This window comes from Chrysemys picta, chromosome 7 (assembly GCF_011386835.1).
Source record: "Chrysemys picta bellii isolate R12L10 chromosome 7, ASM1138683v2, whole genome shotgun sequence".
Lineage (NCBI taxonomy): Eukaryota > Metazoa > Chordata > Testudines > Emydidae > Chrysemys > Chrysemys picta.
In genome coordinates, this window is record NC_088797.1 from 118,797,479 (window position 1) to 118,815,154 (window position 17,676).

General features: G+C 43.8%; 1 protein-coding gene across 4 annotated transcripts in view; it reads right to left on the reverse strand.

Annotated features, from left to right (window-relative positions):
• The window catches only part of TECTB (tectorin beta), a 38,419-nt gene that overhangs the window by 12,177 nt on the left and 8,566 nt on the right, over positions 1-17,676 (reverse strand). For 2 of the 4 annotated variants that reach the window (XM_042855237.2, XM_042855239.2), the window contains exon 2: positions 1,526-1,625. In XM_042855237.2, coding sequence (XP_042711171.2) covers positions 1,526-1,601 — 76 coding nt within the window. In that variant the 5' untranslated portion in view covers positions 1,602-1,625. Of the gene's footprint in view, positions 1-1,525; positions 1,626-2,657; positions 3,081-17,676 lie in introns of those variants that run through there. The other 2 variants (XM_042855238.2, XM_065552503.1) reach the window with 2 other exon arrangements.

A 17,676-nucleotide genomic window follows, 5' to 3' on the forward strand; every position in this document is an offset into this window, starting at 1 on the left:
TTTCACCCTTTGTGTCAATTTTATTGAAATTAGAACAGCTAATCAAAGAACAAAGAAAAATGAAGTGAAATCGTACTACAATGAAATTTGTCAGATTAGAGTACATTAATGTTATGGGCCCAGATCCTTAGCTGGTGTCAATTAGCATATCACCATTGACTTCACTGAAAATAACCTGGGCAAGTGTGTTTGTTGTCTTCAGTAGACCTACACCTATCCATAGCAGCTTTAGATCCAGGCCATACTATTACTAAAAGTTCGTATATTAATACCCATCGCTGTAGATACAGCGCCAATGTAAACATCATTGTCACAATTTTCAAGCCAAAATGCAGTGTGCAAAAGATGAAACAGACCAACCTTTTTAATAATGATCAGTACAGAGACATGAACATGAAGATGAAGTACAGATATTACACATCACAGCTATAGGGTTGCTTACTTGGTCTTGCGGGGATAGTGCGTCTTATTTACGTGGAATCAGGTTGCATGAATTTGAATATATAAAAAGTAAAAGCAGCCTAAACACTAGTGGGCTGAAAATTGAAACCAAAGAACACAGCTGCTTATGGGATACATAGGGCTTGATCCTGAATTCACTGCATATCCACAGGCTTTGCTTTGAGTTGTGGGTGCTCAAGGAAGACAGGATTGAGAATGTAGTTGTGGAGACATTAATAATTTCCACTTTTTTTTAAACCAATGAACTTTCAAAACTCCCAGCCTCATCCTCCCTGTAACTGCGCTCTGATCCTGCACCCACCCACACAAGTAACCTTGCACACAGTAGTAGGCCTACTGAATTCAGTCAGGCTACTCACATGAGTAAAGCTCCTTCCTCATGCGCATCTGTTAAAATTCATCCATAGCTCATGGAAATGATTCCTGCTGATCCATTTTGTTGACATACACGCAGTGGACATGCAGATAAAGTGATACTTCATATTCTAAGGATCCTGGATAAATTTCTAATACATGTTCTCTAATTTTTGAAAGTTGCAAGCCAAGGTCCCAGTCCTGCACTTAATCAATTGGGCTCCCAGGCAGAATTCAGTGGAGGATCAGAAAGTTACTTCCCCCTCAGTACAGTACCCTGGTTATATATGTTAGGTTTCCAGCCCTACAAACCCTTAGGCACACCAGTAGTCCAACTGGAGTCAATGGAACTACTCACATGAGTAACGCCTGCTTATGTGGCAAGCTGCAGGATGTAGCCCTTGATATGTTAGAATGCTTTATGTTCATTTCTATTTTCCGGGCTGTTTTAGGCCCTGATCCTGCAGAGATGCACACATGCTTAACTTTATACACTGTGACTGCTCCTTAGTTTGGTCTTAGTTTGTTTTCTGTGCTAGCTGAGACTAAAGTCAGAACAATAAAAACGGTGCCAGAATTAAAAACTTTAGAGCCTATAATTTAAATCCCGCAAGACAGATATTTCATTGCTACCTAACCAGAAATCCTTTGGCTTCTTTTACCTGTGAGAGAAGATCTTATTTAGAAAAATAAATTGAAGTTATTTTACCTGCTTTATTTGGATTGCAAGGGGCTGCGAAGGCTTGAACCAAGATGTTCAGCAGATAAAGAGCAACAATCACCATTTCTTCCAAGGGGCCGAGGATACACTGGTAACAAAAGCAGAGTTTGCCTTTTAGAATGCTGTTGGGTCTTAACATATTTTTTTGAAATGTTGATTTTTAAAAAAAAGAGAAAATGTCTGAAATTTTCCATTAATTGCAATCATAGAATTGTAGATGTGGTTGAACATACTCCCTAGTCACTGCTGGAAAAATCATTTTGTGATATTGATACATCATCCAGCTTGATTGCAATTGCCGCTCAGAAATATTTACTGAGCACTTCTGCCTCTTTGGCGTCATTATTGAGAATTTTAGCATCTGAGTCTAGTAATGGATCTGTACCACTGGTAGGGTTTTGTTGTGGTTTTTTTTTGTTCCTATAAAAGTCACAGAACAAAAGAGCTACAAACATGAATGAATCAAAATTAGACCATGAATATGAAGGAAAAAAAGACAAGCAGGAAAAACAAAATCAAGCAAGAAAATAAGAAAAGAGAGAAGAGCTAATTGTACAGAAGAAGTGTAGAGGTGAGTAAAAATACATACTTTACTTATTAGCCAACCAGAGAAACTATTCCCATATTCAGTTCGGCTGGTTGTTATCCTGCAATATATATCTCACTCTCTCATGCAAAGCAGTTGAGTCAATGATGAGATTTCTCCTTTAATATTAGCCTCTGGGTTTGAAAAATAGCAATATGAATTAATAATATTAAGAGTTCAGTCACAGACCTCAAACCTGCAAACTACTCTGCACCAATGCAGACGATTCCCAGCACAGAACAGCTTGCAGGATCAAATACTTGTATTTTTCCATACTAGACACTTTTTAGGTAATTCCTCTAGCTTACAGATCACTCAGCACACAGAAATAACAAGTAGCATTTAGCCAATAATGTGTCCAGATAGAGAAACGATTTTTTTCCTTGGAATTAGTATTTTCAACACAAAAACATTTTCAATCAATCAGCCTGTTTTTCTAATAATATATAAAATGTTTATACTGGATATCCAAGTGACAATTCCTTTAACAAAATCACATGCACCTATAAGAAGTTTAAGGAATATAATACCTACAAGACAAGAACAGGCAAAGGATTCAGGTGTTCATTCTCCCTGTTTTATTCTGTTAGCTGTGTATCTGCTCTTCCCAAGATGTCTTTCTTTCAAATGAATCCAGCTGGCGTTATCGTCACTTTATATAGGCCATCTTGTGAAAGGGACCCATCTTTGGTTAAAGCTCAATCAACCAGTAGTATCCAATAGGGTAGGATGGTCAAAAAGAATTGTACAAAGTAACTGAATGGAAAGTTCAGTTTCCCTGCTCTAGATTAGACATTATTAACGCTATTTGAATGAGGTTTAAACATATTTATTATGGTCTTCAAACAGAAGTCTGCTAACAGTATGAAAGTTGCACCAAATTTATTTTACATCTTAGGTTGGAAGATTGTGGATTTTTATTTATTGGCAGAAAGCCAGTTGCCTGCTGGCTGAAATCTGCTTGCTTAAAAGACACTGAATGCTCATTGGGTGAGAATTTCAAACAAGCTCAAGGGAACTATGTGTCAGGAAGCAGGGCCTGCAGCAGACCCACTCTCCAGGCAATCTAAGAAGTGCAGTTAGCCTTTAGCAGGCTGCCTGATTCGCTCCATCACCGGACTGGTTGGACGGAGCAGCAGACTGACTCTTCAGACCAGCTGCAGCAGCAGTTCACTGGCTGCTCAAAGCATTTGCCCACAGTTATGATAGGTCCTGTGCCTGCTTGGTCCAGCCCTGCTCTTGCCTTAATTCACTCCAAGTTACCTGGTCTAACCCTTGGCTCTGATTCCTGACCTCTAACTTTGGGTCTAACCCTTGGCTCTGGCATCTGGCTGCTAAATTCAGTTTGGGCTTTGCCTCTGTCCGTGATCCTTGGCTTGGGCACCTCTCTGCTCTGACCACTAGGCCTGATGGCCCACATCCTGGTCACGGATGCTACATGCCCAACTCTTATCGAATATCTATGGGAGTTAGGGCCTAGCTCGCTTGGGTGTTTTTGAAAATCCCATCCTCTAATGTCACTCAGACACAGGAGAGAATATTCAATAAATTATCTGCCAGCGTTGGGGCTCTTTCATATCTCAGGTTTCAGAGTAGCAGCCGTGTTAGTCTGTATCCGCAAAAAGAACAGGAGTACTTGTGGCACCTTAGAGACTAACAAATTTATTAGAGCATAAGCTTTCGTGGACTACAGCCCACTTTTTTCATATGTCAGTAGATTTTATTATCCTTTAACAGAGGCTAGCATGAATCCAAGCTGGAATACATTCTCTTAGGTGGGACTTGCCTTTTGCATCTAATCCCAGAAAAGTGTCCATAATGGGTAAAAGCCACCCTTGTGCAGAGAGCCAGATCAAAAGGCCTATATACACCATGCATTGTGGCCAGCTGTGGCTGCAAATGTATGTGGGTAGCGGCACATGTAACCTGTGGCTTCCCCACGACACGGTGTTTTGAGACAGTAGATCATATAGAGACCCAGTGATCATGACTGTAGCTCATCCACATTCTGTCCTTTACCAGGCTGTATACTAGGAGGTGGTGAGCCTGCCCTCTAGCCCTGCTACCAGTGTTCCCTCTAATTTCTTACGTCCATCTGCGGAAAGAATTTTGTTATGTGCTCCGATATGGAGGTGATGTGTGGTAGGGGTGGGGCCGAGGGGTTCGGAGTGTGGGAGGAGGCTCAGGGCTGGGACAGTGGGTTGGGATGCGGCGGGATGAGGGCTCCAGCTCGGGGCGAAGGCTCTGGGGTGGGGCCAGGGATGAAGGGTTCGGGGTGCAGGAGGGTGCTCAGGGCTGGGTCACGGGTTGGGGTGCGGGAGGGGGTACGGGTTTTGGGGTGGGGTGGGGATGAGGGGTTTGGGATGCAGGCTGCTCCAGGGCTGCGGCAGGGAGAGAGGACTCCTTCCAGCCTTCTCTCGCTGCAGCAGCTCAGGGCAAGGTGAGAGGCGCCTCTCCCCAAACACAGCAGCTCCGACAGGGCGGGGCTGGGCAGGGCTGGGCTGCGACTGTTTCGGTGAAGAGGCGCCTCTCCTGGGCTGTGGCAGTTCCGGTGGGGCTGGGCTGGGGCGGGGGGAGGGGCTCCTCTCCCTGCCTGTGCGGCTCTTGATAGCCTGCGTCCGCGCAGCTTACAGGGAACTTAGCCTGCTACACAGCAGGAAGTTGGCATTTTCACTGTGTTGGGGACTTCAGAGGGTGCAGATGTCCAGTGAGGATTTTTCTAAAGCTGGTTGAAGTTTTTCAAAAGAAAAATAGCTAAATTAAAAAAAAATAGCCTTTCATTCAAAATGAAAATTATGCAAAAAATCCGCCCATCCCATTTATTTGTTTGCAAAACTCTTGCTGACTGTTTTTAATTACAAATTTTTGTCAAAGATTTGTATCAGAAACCGCGAAACTGCTATCAAAACATTGATTGAAATATTTAAGCTGTCTGAAAACCTTATTTTCAGAAAGCTACATGTGTTGATAATGGTATCAATAAAAACATCAATTAACAATTTTGCAAAAATGGAAAAAAATTGCTCTATTTTGAATTCTGCAAAATGTAAACAACTTCCACATTTTGATTTTTTTCATAAAACTTCCCCCCAAGAAAACAGCCTAGATTTTTCCCAATAAGATGTATACAACTAAAGTGATTCCTTACATGGTGAATTAGTATTAGGGAAGTTTTTAATGTGTATTCGCATTTCTAATGCGATGTGCAACTCCCTCTTCTCTTTTTGATAAATACTTTTTACTCCTGCCATTTTTTTCTCCTTCTTATTCCTAAGGAGATGAGTTAGTCACAAATATCACAAACAGTTTGTCCTTGGGGTGTACTGGAGGGGAACTGGGTCTAAAAATAAGCAATGAGTTATGTGGAATTCTAGTATGCAGCGTTGTAGCTGTGTTGATTCCAGGATATTAGAGGAACAAGTTGGATGAGGTAATATCTTTTATTGGCTCAACTTCTGTTGGTGAGAGAGACAAGTTTGAGTCCTAATTTTCAGTTCTGTGTAACCTCGAAACATTGTCTCTCTCACCAACAGAAATTGGTCCAATAAAAGATACTACCTCACCCACCTTGTCTCTTTAATGTGGAATTATAGTAATATAAACACTATTTTCTTAATAGTAAAAATGTTGGGGCCATCTTAGGCTATGAATTTTTAAGCAGAACTCCCCAATGATTTCATTACAATGTGAGGGTACAATATAGCCCATGATATTTAAAGTAAAAATAGTGGAATACTGGACCTAACGATTCCCTATTCCATATTTCAAACAATAAGCCACAAGCCTGACTCCGCAACCTTTAGTCACATAAAAATTGCAAGACTAGACCAGAGTATATTAAATAGGCTGTTCCTTTTGCTCTCATGGGCCCAATTCCGTAAATCGTTATCGATTGATTTAAATGAAATTACTTACACATGTATTGACGTGCAAGATCAGGCCACTCGACCCTAGTCCACTGTCATTGCAACTGAGTTAAAGAATAGTCCATTATACAAGAACTAGAGAGCATGAGTCAGCTGATTTAATCCAATTACAGAGAGCCTGGGCCCAGACCAGAAATCCTGGAATTAGTGATATTGAAAATCCAGATCTATATGTCACTTTATAAAGCCCAAATCCAAATGTCTACTCATGTCTTGATCAAAATTAAATGGAACGTTTGGGGTGGGTGTGTTTTAACAAAACAAAACAAAAAAGAGAGATTGAGATAGAGAGTGGTTAGCTTATTGTTGTCATTGCTTTTGTGATTCTCTACTTCCTAGTTTTGCCTGGAACTGGAAACATAACTGTCAAAACGTCATGAGACAGGGTACGTGCAGCCCAAACACAAGAGGAAGGAACTCATGAGAAAGCCTGTCCTCGCAAGTTTGCCCCTCCCACTTCAGACTCAAGGAACCAAATTCAGCCTTGTGGTAGACAAAGTGCAACTCCATTGACTTCAGTGGAGTTGGATTTGGGCTGATTTTGGCTCAAGGGGTTTAACTGAGATTTGATCAAGAGCTATGTAGGTATGGGCATAATACAAACACCCTGACTGACAAAGACAGAAGCACCTATATTTTTGGTTGATCATCCTATAGCATTAGTAGAAACACTTAAAATACATGAAGATTACCTACATAATAGTGCTTTTTCTTTGAAGCAGGGTGATGAAAAATATTCACCCCTCAGGTAGCCCAACTGACTTCAATAGAATTACACCCAGATGGATTTATCTCAATAATTTTAGGAAGAAAATAAATCTCACACAATCTCCTCATGGGGGAGGGGAAAGCCTCTAGCTACCTAATACTCCTTTTAGGTGAAAAGTACAAAACAGAATGAAGTCCATGAAACAAATTCGACTACAGTGCAGACTGGTCTATAGATGTTTGTATTTGCATAAGAAACAAGGACTGCACAAAATGTACTTGGGCCAGCCGGTATTTGATACCTGGGCTGATAAAAGGTTAAGACCTGCGGGAGGTTTGTATTTCTCGGAGTAATTTAAAAAAATAAAATGAAAGCTCATTAAATAGCAAAGTACACCACTGAGACTCCTTGCCCAGCCCCTCCCCTTAATTTAAGCAACATTTTAACAGTGTACGTATCAGTAAAAATCTCAACAAGAAGTAAATGGAAAGCTTTGTTGTGAACCTAACCTAAAACGGCAGCTTGTCTCTTTTGCTTTGGTCCCCTCCTTTGACTGAGAGCTGAGCAAACATTTACTGTCTGGGTGTTATATGATGGAACTTAGTCTATGATGGGATGAATATTATGACATCTGATTTTTATTATACGGGATAAGAGAATAAAGCTGATGGATGTTCATATCTATAAGCAATGATCTTGTGGGGCCTAATCTAATTCTAACTGGGGTCAATGGAAAGGGTCTAGCTGATTTCAGTGGGAATTAGATCTGGCCTATAACCCTGAACTCTAGATTCCACTTCTTATTGATGTTGTTTTGAGCACTGTGTTTCAAAGCACATTATAGAAAAATTGGGCCAAATACTGAAGTACTTATTCACTTCCATGGAGTTTTGCCTAAGAGATAGATGACTGATTAAAAACTGAGGCCCAGCTTCTCAAAGGTATCTAAGCTCCTAACTTCCATTGATTTCAACAGGAGGTAGGAGCCAATACCTTGCAGGTTCTGGGCCTGGCAGCCTGATCATGCCATCCTTATTCACCCTAGTAGTCCTTATTTAGGAGAGTAGTTAGTCTGGATGGATGTTGTGAGGCTTATTTTCATACTTATATGTTGCTTTGAGATCTTGAATGAAAGGAGATCTACATAAGTACAAAGTATATTAACCTCTAAAAGCATTTATCCATTAAAAAGCAACAAAGAGTCCTGTGACACCTTATAGACTAACAGACATATTGGAGCACAAGCTTTCGTGGGTGAATACTCACTTCGCTGTTAGTCTATAAGGTGCCACAGGACTCTGTCGCTTTTTACAGATCCAGACTAACATGGCTACCCCTCTGATCCAATTATCCATTAGTTTACCCACAAAGTTAGACCTGTTCTTTTCTTGTGAATTATCCGGCAACAAACCCTGATTTGTCTGAATGTATTTGTTTTTAGTGATTGTTCAGTTAACAGGTAGCGTAAATAAATTTCAGTCCATGGAGTATTTGGGAATTGAGTGCGTCAGCTCTTCATAATGTTAGTCATGGTGTGTGATTGGTCGATCCCCTGAGCACATGATGGTCTTTCTGTTTCCTGACTGGATGGCTGAGCTAATTAAACAGGTGGATAATGGAAAGCATTTACTCTAATCCATGCAGGTATTCCCTGATGTGTGGTGTGTGTGAATACAGGAGAAGAATAACCATTACCCAGACATTTATATCAACCAGTCATTCGCCTGAATGTTCATGATGGCCCATTAAAAGTGGTGTGAACATGCTATTAGTAAACATGTGTTGGTAACTGGAATGACTGCTCACGAATGTGATTTTTGTAGTATATACCCAGTTTTATCATCCAATTTAAATTAATATTCTTTTAAAATTTCTCGTACAAAGTTTTCGCCTGGGAATTTGTTTCCACTGGGACTCTCCGGGTATGTCTACACTGCAATTGGACACCCGCAGCTAATCCGTGCCAGCTGACTCAGGCTTGCGGCCTTGGGATATGGGGCTGTTTAATTGCAGTGTAGATATTCAGGCTTGGGCTGCAGCCTAAGCTCTGGGATTCTCCCATCTCGCAGGGTTGTTGGGCCCGGGCTCCAGCCTGAGCCCAAATGTCTGCACCACAATTAAAAGTCCCTCAGCCCGAGTCCTGCAAGCCCGAGTCAGCTGGTATAGGCCAGTCATGGGGTTTTAGTTGCAGTGTAGACATACCCTTTCAGTTCTAACTAGTAGAGCTGGGAGATATTTTTTTTCAGCGAATAGAATTTTTGTCAAAATATTCATTTTTGGGGACTCCAAAATATTGGTCAAATCCAACCCATATTTGCAAACAAGTTTGGCCAAAAAGAAAAAAAAACCCTAAAAATATTTTTTCAAAATAGACAACATGTTTTGTTGGGACCATTTGGAAATGTTTTGTTTTGAGTTTTTTGTTTTGAAATCCTTCATTTTGACTCTTCATTTTGAAATGACATTTCATTTCCAAATTTGGGCAATTAAAAAAAAAACACAAAAAAGGAGAAAAACACCCCAAAGGACTAAATTGAAATGAAAAACTAAAAAAAAACAAAAACCCAACTCCTCATTTTGAGTTGACTGAAACTATTTTGGTTGATTCAAAAAAAGTTTTTGAAGCAATGAAAAATATTGGAAACATTTGGTTTTGGTTCAAACTGAACTGGATTTTTTGTTTATTTGGTCCCTGAACTGAAAAATCCATTATTTTCTCAGCTCTATTAACTTGTCACATTGGGTAGTGATTTCATTTCATTAAACTATAAGGTTTCAATGTAAGTTTGCCATTAATTTTTTTTAAAAGGCACATTTAGGGCCAGATCCTCAGATGCCAGGGAAGCTACTATTGATTTACACCAGGGAAGGAGCTGGCTTTTAATATTTTCTTTTATGCGCTGTACTGCCATCTCACTGTTCTCCGGCTCGTTTGCTGCAGGGCATGAAGTTGGGGAATGCAGCCTCATTCTCTTCTGAAACATAATGAACAGAGATGGGCTAAGACAGCAGCTACAGATCTCCCGCTGAAAGGCTTGATGGATTGTCTCGTACTAGCGCATGGCGAGTTAGAGGCATAACAGTGCTGTTGCCATATCTGCGGCAACATTCCAGTGCTACTGGGAGACTGTCCAAAAAAAGAACATTACTGGAGCAATAGGTTTGGTGCCAGTGCTGGCTGCCAACCTGAGAAAATCAGTTAAAGTAATGAACGACACAAATGACCCATTCTCCCTCCTTCCTCCCCTTCCACTAAAAATTCTTCTACACTGCGAAAAGATCAAGACCTGTGGTAGCGATAACAGAAACTAAAAGGCTTACAGAGTGGTGTGCATGAAAGTGCTGTCACCATTGCTTAAAATGCCTGTATGCCAAATCCACCATTGTAATACAGAGACTGGGTACACAATAAAAACTCAGAGTGGCTCAGAGACAGGTGTATGGGCTGGGGAATTTTCAGTCTAGTGGAAGAGGACGCTTCTTAAAGTGGCCACATCCTTGAATAGTTGTGGAGGATAGAAACACTAGACAGACACATTTTCCACTGAACACACACCCCATAGTTTGTCTCGTATTTGGTGGCCTAAATTAGCACTATGAGAGTCATCGGGGGCAGGGAGGAGGGAATGGGACTGCAAAAGCATCCAATCTACAGTTCTTTCCTGTTTACACCAATGGAAAAACCGAATGTACCAACTAGTGTAACTTTGTAGTTGATGCTGCTTAGTTCTTTTGGAAAGGTGCTTAAGTACAGAGGTTGGCCTTACTGTAGTGTCTGATCATTCCAACTGACTTAAAACATGGCATTTGATTTGATATAAGGCTGAAGACATTCAGAACTCCAGGTCTTCAGAAAAGAAACCAGCATATACTTAGCTATTTCAGAAACATGTTTTACACGTGCAAAAAAAGTATTGATCCAAAAATGGGACTACTGATTGTGAGTGCCTAACCTGAGATGTGTGAAAAGGAACCTGACTTTCAGAGCACAGATGCTCGGCACTTACTGAAATTCAAGCCCCTTTTTAATGTCTCAAGTTGGTCACCCAAAAAATTGAACTGGTCAAAATATCTATTCTCTCTCAAAGGTCTTGGCCTATATTCTTTACTCTTTAGTGTCTGGAGAGTCAGGCTTTCCAAACACGCAGGGCTTCGTGCCAAAACCACAAGTACTCACGTGGAACTTAAGCTCCCAGCCCTTTCACAGGGCATGGGCTAGCGCATGTGAACATACACCTTCCAGCAAGTCTAAACAAGAACTCTTTCACATATTCCCAGTTTATGAGCTGAATTAATTTTTAAGAGCTGCTGAAGACAACATCCCAGTTCATTATGCAATCTGTGCATTATCCTAATCCACCAAAATACCCATGCGATAGAATAAGAAATAGAAAAGGAGGGAGCTACTCTAGCCGCTGATCATGTGAAAGGGGGGCAAGGCACAGATATGTCTGCTCTGATTCAGGCTCCCAGAAAACCCCATGAGGGAATAGAGGGAGGAACATTCTGGGGTGGAATATAGCTGGGCTTGGTATGTGCTTTTGGGGATGTACACCAGGACCTGGAGGAGAATTATGCTTTCTCTCCTGAAGATTTTGTTCTCCTAGCAGGTATAATCTAGGCAGGCAGCTGTCAGCAGGACTATTGCTGGTGGGAATATGGGCACACAACAGTGCTGCTTTGATCTGAGTGGGCAGGGAGGAGAAAACCACAGTGCACGTTGTTCCATTGGACACTGTAACAGGGTAGCCTGCGCCATTATTCTATTCTCTATTCCATTAGCCCTGCTGGCTATGCCTGGACAGGGTCGGACTTCAGGGAAAGGAAGCCCAGTAGGGGGGAGCTGGCTGAAGAGGAGTGCAGAAGACTCTGGGAGCCAGAGGCTAGTACAAGGCAGACAGAGGCCTGTAGAAGATTCCAGACAGGAAGGCTGAGGAGTAGCTGTTCGGAAAGCGCAGGGGGCAACCCAAAGGAGCCCAGGCAGGACTGAGGGGAGAGGTGAAAGGAACCTGGGAAGGGTGAAAGCTGAGCCCCGAGGACAGAAAAGACCGACCCTTTGGGAAGGTGGGGTTAGGCCCAGTTGGAGAGTGGGGTGAAGACTTTGCACTCGGTTTGGTTTGGACTTGGACACCCTGGAATGAGTGGCCTTTTGTTAGCAGCTTGGCAGGAAGGCCAAGTCATGTCTATGGCAGCAAGTTGCCACTAAAACAAGAATAGGCTGAAGACTGACTAAAGGGAAACTGATGCAGAGATGCTGGCAGGCCACCCCTGCTGCAAGGGGGGCACTCTGGAAACAGCCACCTTCCCCACTCCCATATGTTATCCAGTGGTGGCTAGCCTCCGATCTTGGATATGGTGATATAGACCTGGACTTGGTGACTTGAGTGGGAGCTATGCCTATTTAGCACCTCTGACAGCCAGGGCACATGTATTTCAGTGCCTCTATCTAGATTTAGATGCCAAACTTTTGCCACCCAAGTATGAAAATGTCACCTTTGAGCTTTTTGTGCTGCAGGTTGACCCACTGCTATGATGCTGTGGGTATAACCATGCACATCCACTTTGTGTGTGTGTGTGTAGCTGGAGGGTGGACTGCAAGCCTGAGGCCCCTGGAGGAGAGTCTTAGAAGTGGGTTCATATTGCTGATGCTTAGTTCTGAATTTGTTTGAATATTTTATTGCTCTGTGTGTGTGTGTGTGTGTGCGTGTGTGATTAGCTATGTAAACTATGTAAGCTGGGAGCTCCCTGTTTCAAAGTAGTGTGGGGGGCGCTTGGACTGGGCCTTCACAGGAGCCTCTGACCAGCGTGTGCTGCTGTTTGAGGACTTGGATTGGTCACTGGGTGCTGAAGGAGACTCACAAAACGGTCTGAATTCCAAGATTAAACAAAGTTGTCCTTCAATAATTGGGCCTTGCTGCTGAAGGGGTAACTCAAGGCCTAATCCAGTTAATGCGCAATGCTCTGAGATGGTTTGGTGAAAGTCTCTACTAACCAGTGTTGCAAACTCTCACCAATTTATTGTGAGTTTTGCAAAATTTGATGTTTTTCCTTGTAGCCTGTAGGCCTCAGCATCCTGTAACTACAACAGAATCTCAGCTTTTATTTTTGTTTTTAAAAAGTAAGTTTCTAGCCCTTGCGCGTGAAAACAAGAACCCTAAAGGTTCAAAAGCTGGAAGGCAAATAAACAGGACTCCAAATGCATTCTTTTAAAAATCTCATGATTTTTAAGCCACTCATAAGTTAGGCTCCAAAAATCATGATTTTTTGAAAGTTTGGGTTTGCCCATGCTGTGCTATAGAAGTGTAAAGTCTCCGTATTACACTCAGACCTTAGTCTGCTCTCTCTAATACCTCCAGTTAAAATCCAGTTACTCACTGTTATCAAACAATCTTCCATCAGTATCTATAGTGCTGTCCTCTCAAATCACAGCCCGTATAAAATGTAAACGCGAACCTTTGCACTTTTATCAATAGCCGTTGCTGATTAGAATCAAAGTTCTTGTTTTCCAAGCCACATAATCCCACTAGTTCATTCTAGGACCTACTTTGCTTAATACACTGTAACCATTAGCCTTCTGTCGTCCTAATTTTTAAATGTTTGTGATTTCCAGCAGGTTGATAACATCCCAAATGGAGACAGTCTCTTATTGTCCAGGGCCTGATAAATGCATGATGAAGAATTATTAAGTGGCTTTTGAGTGCTGGTGCTCTTTCTTTTGAGATCATGCATCATACTTTACGGTGATCATTAGAAATATAAATAGCTTTTGCTTTGCTTGTATGCTTGTATGCTGTATTCCTTCCTTCTCCTTTAGACTGTATGGTCTTGTGGGCAGGGACTGTCTTTCTCCAGTATATGTTTGTACAACACCAATGCAAACAAGAAATGGCTTTGTATGAAGTTGAGTTGAGATCACGTGGGGACTGATCCAATGGTCAATGAACTCCTATTGACTTCAGCTGGCACTGGGGTGGGCCCTAAACTTGCAATAAATAATTCAGGCTCTGTTTTGTTGTGCAGGGGCTGTGCATTTTAAGTGTGAGGATACAAATGTAATTGTTTTTTTTTAAAAAGTCCAAAATGATTGGCTATGAAAGGTAAACAATGTGAATTTGAGGCTTAGGCAGACAGATTAGTGAAGTGAGCTAAAGGGTAACATCCCGGGTTTGCTTATAGATTGGGCCAGGGTTTCTGGAGGCTATTTTAACAAGGCCACTTGCAGACATAAAAGACCTAATTCCCTCTGCCCCGTGGTTCTGCCATTCATGCCAGGCCCAACACCTCTTCATCTCATATTCCCACTCCCCTACATCTGTGAATTTTCCCACACCAACCCCCTTCAGTTGCTTTCTACCCCTCCTTCCCACTCCCCCACTCCCCCTCCCTCTTCAGGGACCCTTCTCACAAGAGTCTGCTCGCACAGGAGGTAGAGGGGTTATTGCAGCTAGGTGCGGTGGAGGTTGTTCCTCCAGAGTACAGGAGCAAGGGGTTCTATTCCCGTTACTTTTTAATCCCAAAGGCCAAGGGTGGTCTGTGACCTATCCTGGACCTGCGAGACTTGAGCCACTTCCTAGTGAAGCTCCTGGCCTCTATCATCCCCTCCCTGGATCTGGGAGACTGGTACGCCGCCTTCAATTTGAAGGACGTGTGCTTTCACATCATCTCAACTGCAACTGGTGCTGTTCCTCCTGCACGACCAGCACAGAATGTCTCCCCACATGTGTAACCAGGTTATAGTAAAAAAAAAAAGAAAATGTGTATGTATAATATTTGAATGTAAGCACTTACTCTCTTTTTGCTTTGTTTCCCAGTGGCAGAGATGTAACTGCAGGGAGTATGTGATCTGGCATTTTAGTGACAGGAAGAATGTAATTTTAATCCAAGAGAGCAAGGGAACATTGTGGTCATCTAAGCGCTTTTTTTCCCTTTTCTCAATTATGGCACATCAAAGCCATTTCTTATCGCTCCCTGCCTCAGGGAGATAACGTTTTACCTTCTCTGACATTTATCAAAGTTCTCGTCTCCCATTAAAATTCCTAAGTGGTACAGAATCTGATTAATTTCCAAGGGATCATGGAGTTTAAGGATTGTAACTGAGTGTACGTAATGCCACAGATCAGATTCTAACCTCAATTACATTGTTGTAGATCCAGAGTAACTCTATTGCAGTCAGTTTAGAATCTGGACCCAGGTATCTGAAATAATTAACACAGGAACATATAGTTCAGTGCAGCTGGTAGCACTGTGAAAACTAATAGCTAAAGGGAAAGCTAGACGGGTATCTTCATATTGAGTCACCAGTGAAGATTTGAACAATGTAGGAACATTATAAAGTTTAACTGAATCTGAAATGCTTGTAGTGATGGATTTGAGCACTGGGTCAATTCAGGGGATTAGTTGCTCCTATTTTTGCCCCAGGGTTCCTGTTAAAATCTACCCCAGAGCGAACTTTAGAAATGTTTTGTTATTAGAGTTAATTGGACTCTGCGCTTGAGCTACTGCAATCTATGACTAAAACATCTCCGTTTCTTAAGGAGTCCATGGTTCCCTCTATTGCCTGGTATGAAGGTGTGCGGACTGCAGAAGATATGGAGACAAGTGGTGGTAGGGTTACCATACATCCGGATTTTCCCGGACATGTCCGGCTTTTTGGTCCTCAAATCCCCGTCCAGGGGGTATTGCCAAAAAGCTGAACATGTCCGGGAAAATGCTTTGCCGGCATCCCTGTCCCCAGGGCCGGCTCCAGGCACCAGCTGAGCAAGCTGGTACTTGGGGCGGCAGACTGTTCGAGGCGGCATTCTGCCCAATCCTAGGGCGGCACGGCTGCTTTTTGTTGTTGTTGTTCTTGTTCCGCTCCGGCCGCCCTGTAGGGGGCGGTGGCACGGAGAACCAGAGCGCCCTGCAGGGCAGTCCTCTTCCTTCCCTCCCCGCCGACCGGAGCGGAGCCCTCGCGGCAGGCAGTAGGAGGCGGCGCAGCAGGGGGGGCCGCATGGCAGCGCCCCTGCTGTAGCCCTGGCCGCCCCCTTCTTTCTCTCTCCCGCCCACTCCCTTCCCCTCCCATCCCCCCAGCCGGTCCCCCTGCACCCGTGCTCCGGCCGTGCCGCAGGTTTTTTTTTTTTTTTTTTGCTTTGCCATTCTGGCCGCCCTGGTTTATTTATTTTTTTTGCTTGGGGCGGCCAAAAAGCCAGAGCCGGCCCTGCCTGTCCCCCGCTTACCTTAGAGCGGCTCCGGCGATGGCGGCTGCTGCAGCTCCCCCCAGACACCTCAGCTCTGTGTAGCTGAAGAGCCGAGCTGCCCGAGCGCTACCGGCTTCACGGTTTGCTGGGCAGCCCCCAGACCTCCAGACCCTGCGCCCCTGGCTGGGCGCTTCCCCTCCCGGGCTCCGGCTGCGCTGGGGAAGCGCCTGGCCGGGGGCGCAGGGTCTGGGGGCTGCCCGGCAAACCGTGAAGCCGGTAGTACTCGGGCAGCTGTTTCGCGTGGCTGGGAGGGAGGAGGAGGGGAATACGGGGGCTCAGGGGAGGGGGCGGAGCTGGGGCGGGGACTCTGGGGAAGGGGTTGGAATGGGGGTGGAGTTGGGCCAGGGAAGGGGCGGAGTTGGGGGGGCGGGGCCCCGTGGTGTGTCCTCTTTTTTAAATGTTTTAATATGGTAACCCTAAGTGGTGGTGACATGCAAAACACCCCCTTCTCTCCCCCACCCGCCTTTTCCCCCTGTGCCTGTGTCTATGCCAGCAAACTTCATAGCAGCTGCATTAGTGGTGGTAACAGCCAAAGCTGTATTATAGGCAGAGTTCAGACTTTGATGGTGAAAAAGCATGAGCCCTGTCCGCACTACAGCTTCTGACGTGTCCACTGCCCATGTCTAAGTCTGCCAGGCTACTGTAGACAGGACCCCTAGGGCTGACCTCTGCTTGGCTTGGAAATCAGGGGAGAAGTAAGGGGAAGAGCTACTCCTTATGGAGTCAGTGCCTCTACAAGGAGCCGCATATTAACTTCTGAAGAGCCGCATGTGGGTCCAGAGCCACAGGTTGGCCACTCCTGCTCTAAGTTTTTTCAGTTTAAAAAAAAAAGGAAAAGAGGAGGAGGCATAACGAAGACCTTTTTCTGCATTCCTTCCTGCTAGAGGATAATAGCCCCCCACGCAGGGGCATGCCTGGTTCTCCCTGCTCCAGGAGGTGCCTCTCCCGCAAGGAGTCGATTCCTGTAAGGTCAGATACTCTCACTGGGTCTGGTGCCTGGGAGAGCCTCATAGAGGTGCTTCACCTGCCACAGCTAAATCAGCAGTCTGCAGGAACTGGGAGCGGAAGTTAAAACTCCTCCTTAAAAAATATTTTGGGATGGAAAAATAATTCCTGCCTTAACACTTGCAGCTTAATATTTCAGCTTCGGAGGGAAAAGTGAGATTTCCCAATACTACATTTTCTAAGACCCTTGCTGTGTAGAACACTTTCCCTGCAACCACTCCATTCCAACTGAGTTGTATGGAGGAGAAACCAAGTTTAGTCTGCAGAACAGCTCCTTGTCTGTGTAAGCTCGAAAGAGAGTCTCTTTCACCGACAGAAGTTGGTCCAATAAAAGACATTACTTCCCCCATCTTGTCTCTCCAATATCGTGGGACCAACAAGGCTCCAGCAACACTGCAAACTGCTGATTCCAGATGCTTTTTAATTTCAGCAGAGAAAAGGAATGGAGTGAGGCAACCATCCAAAGACTGCTCTACTTCTCCTTCTGTCTCTAATTAGTCTCAAGGCCCAAGGGCAAAGAGCGTAACAGCTGGTAGAAAGAGCAGAGAGTATGAGTTTTAAATTGTGAGGATGGGGGATTTCTGTGGCTATGAGAGTGGCATACTTTTGACTATAGTACCATCACTGCATTTTCCACATGATCCTTTGATTGCAGCAAGTGATAGTTCTAGGTGAGT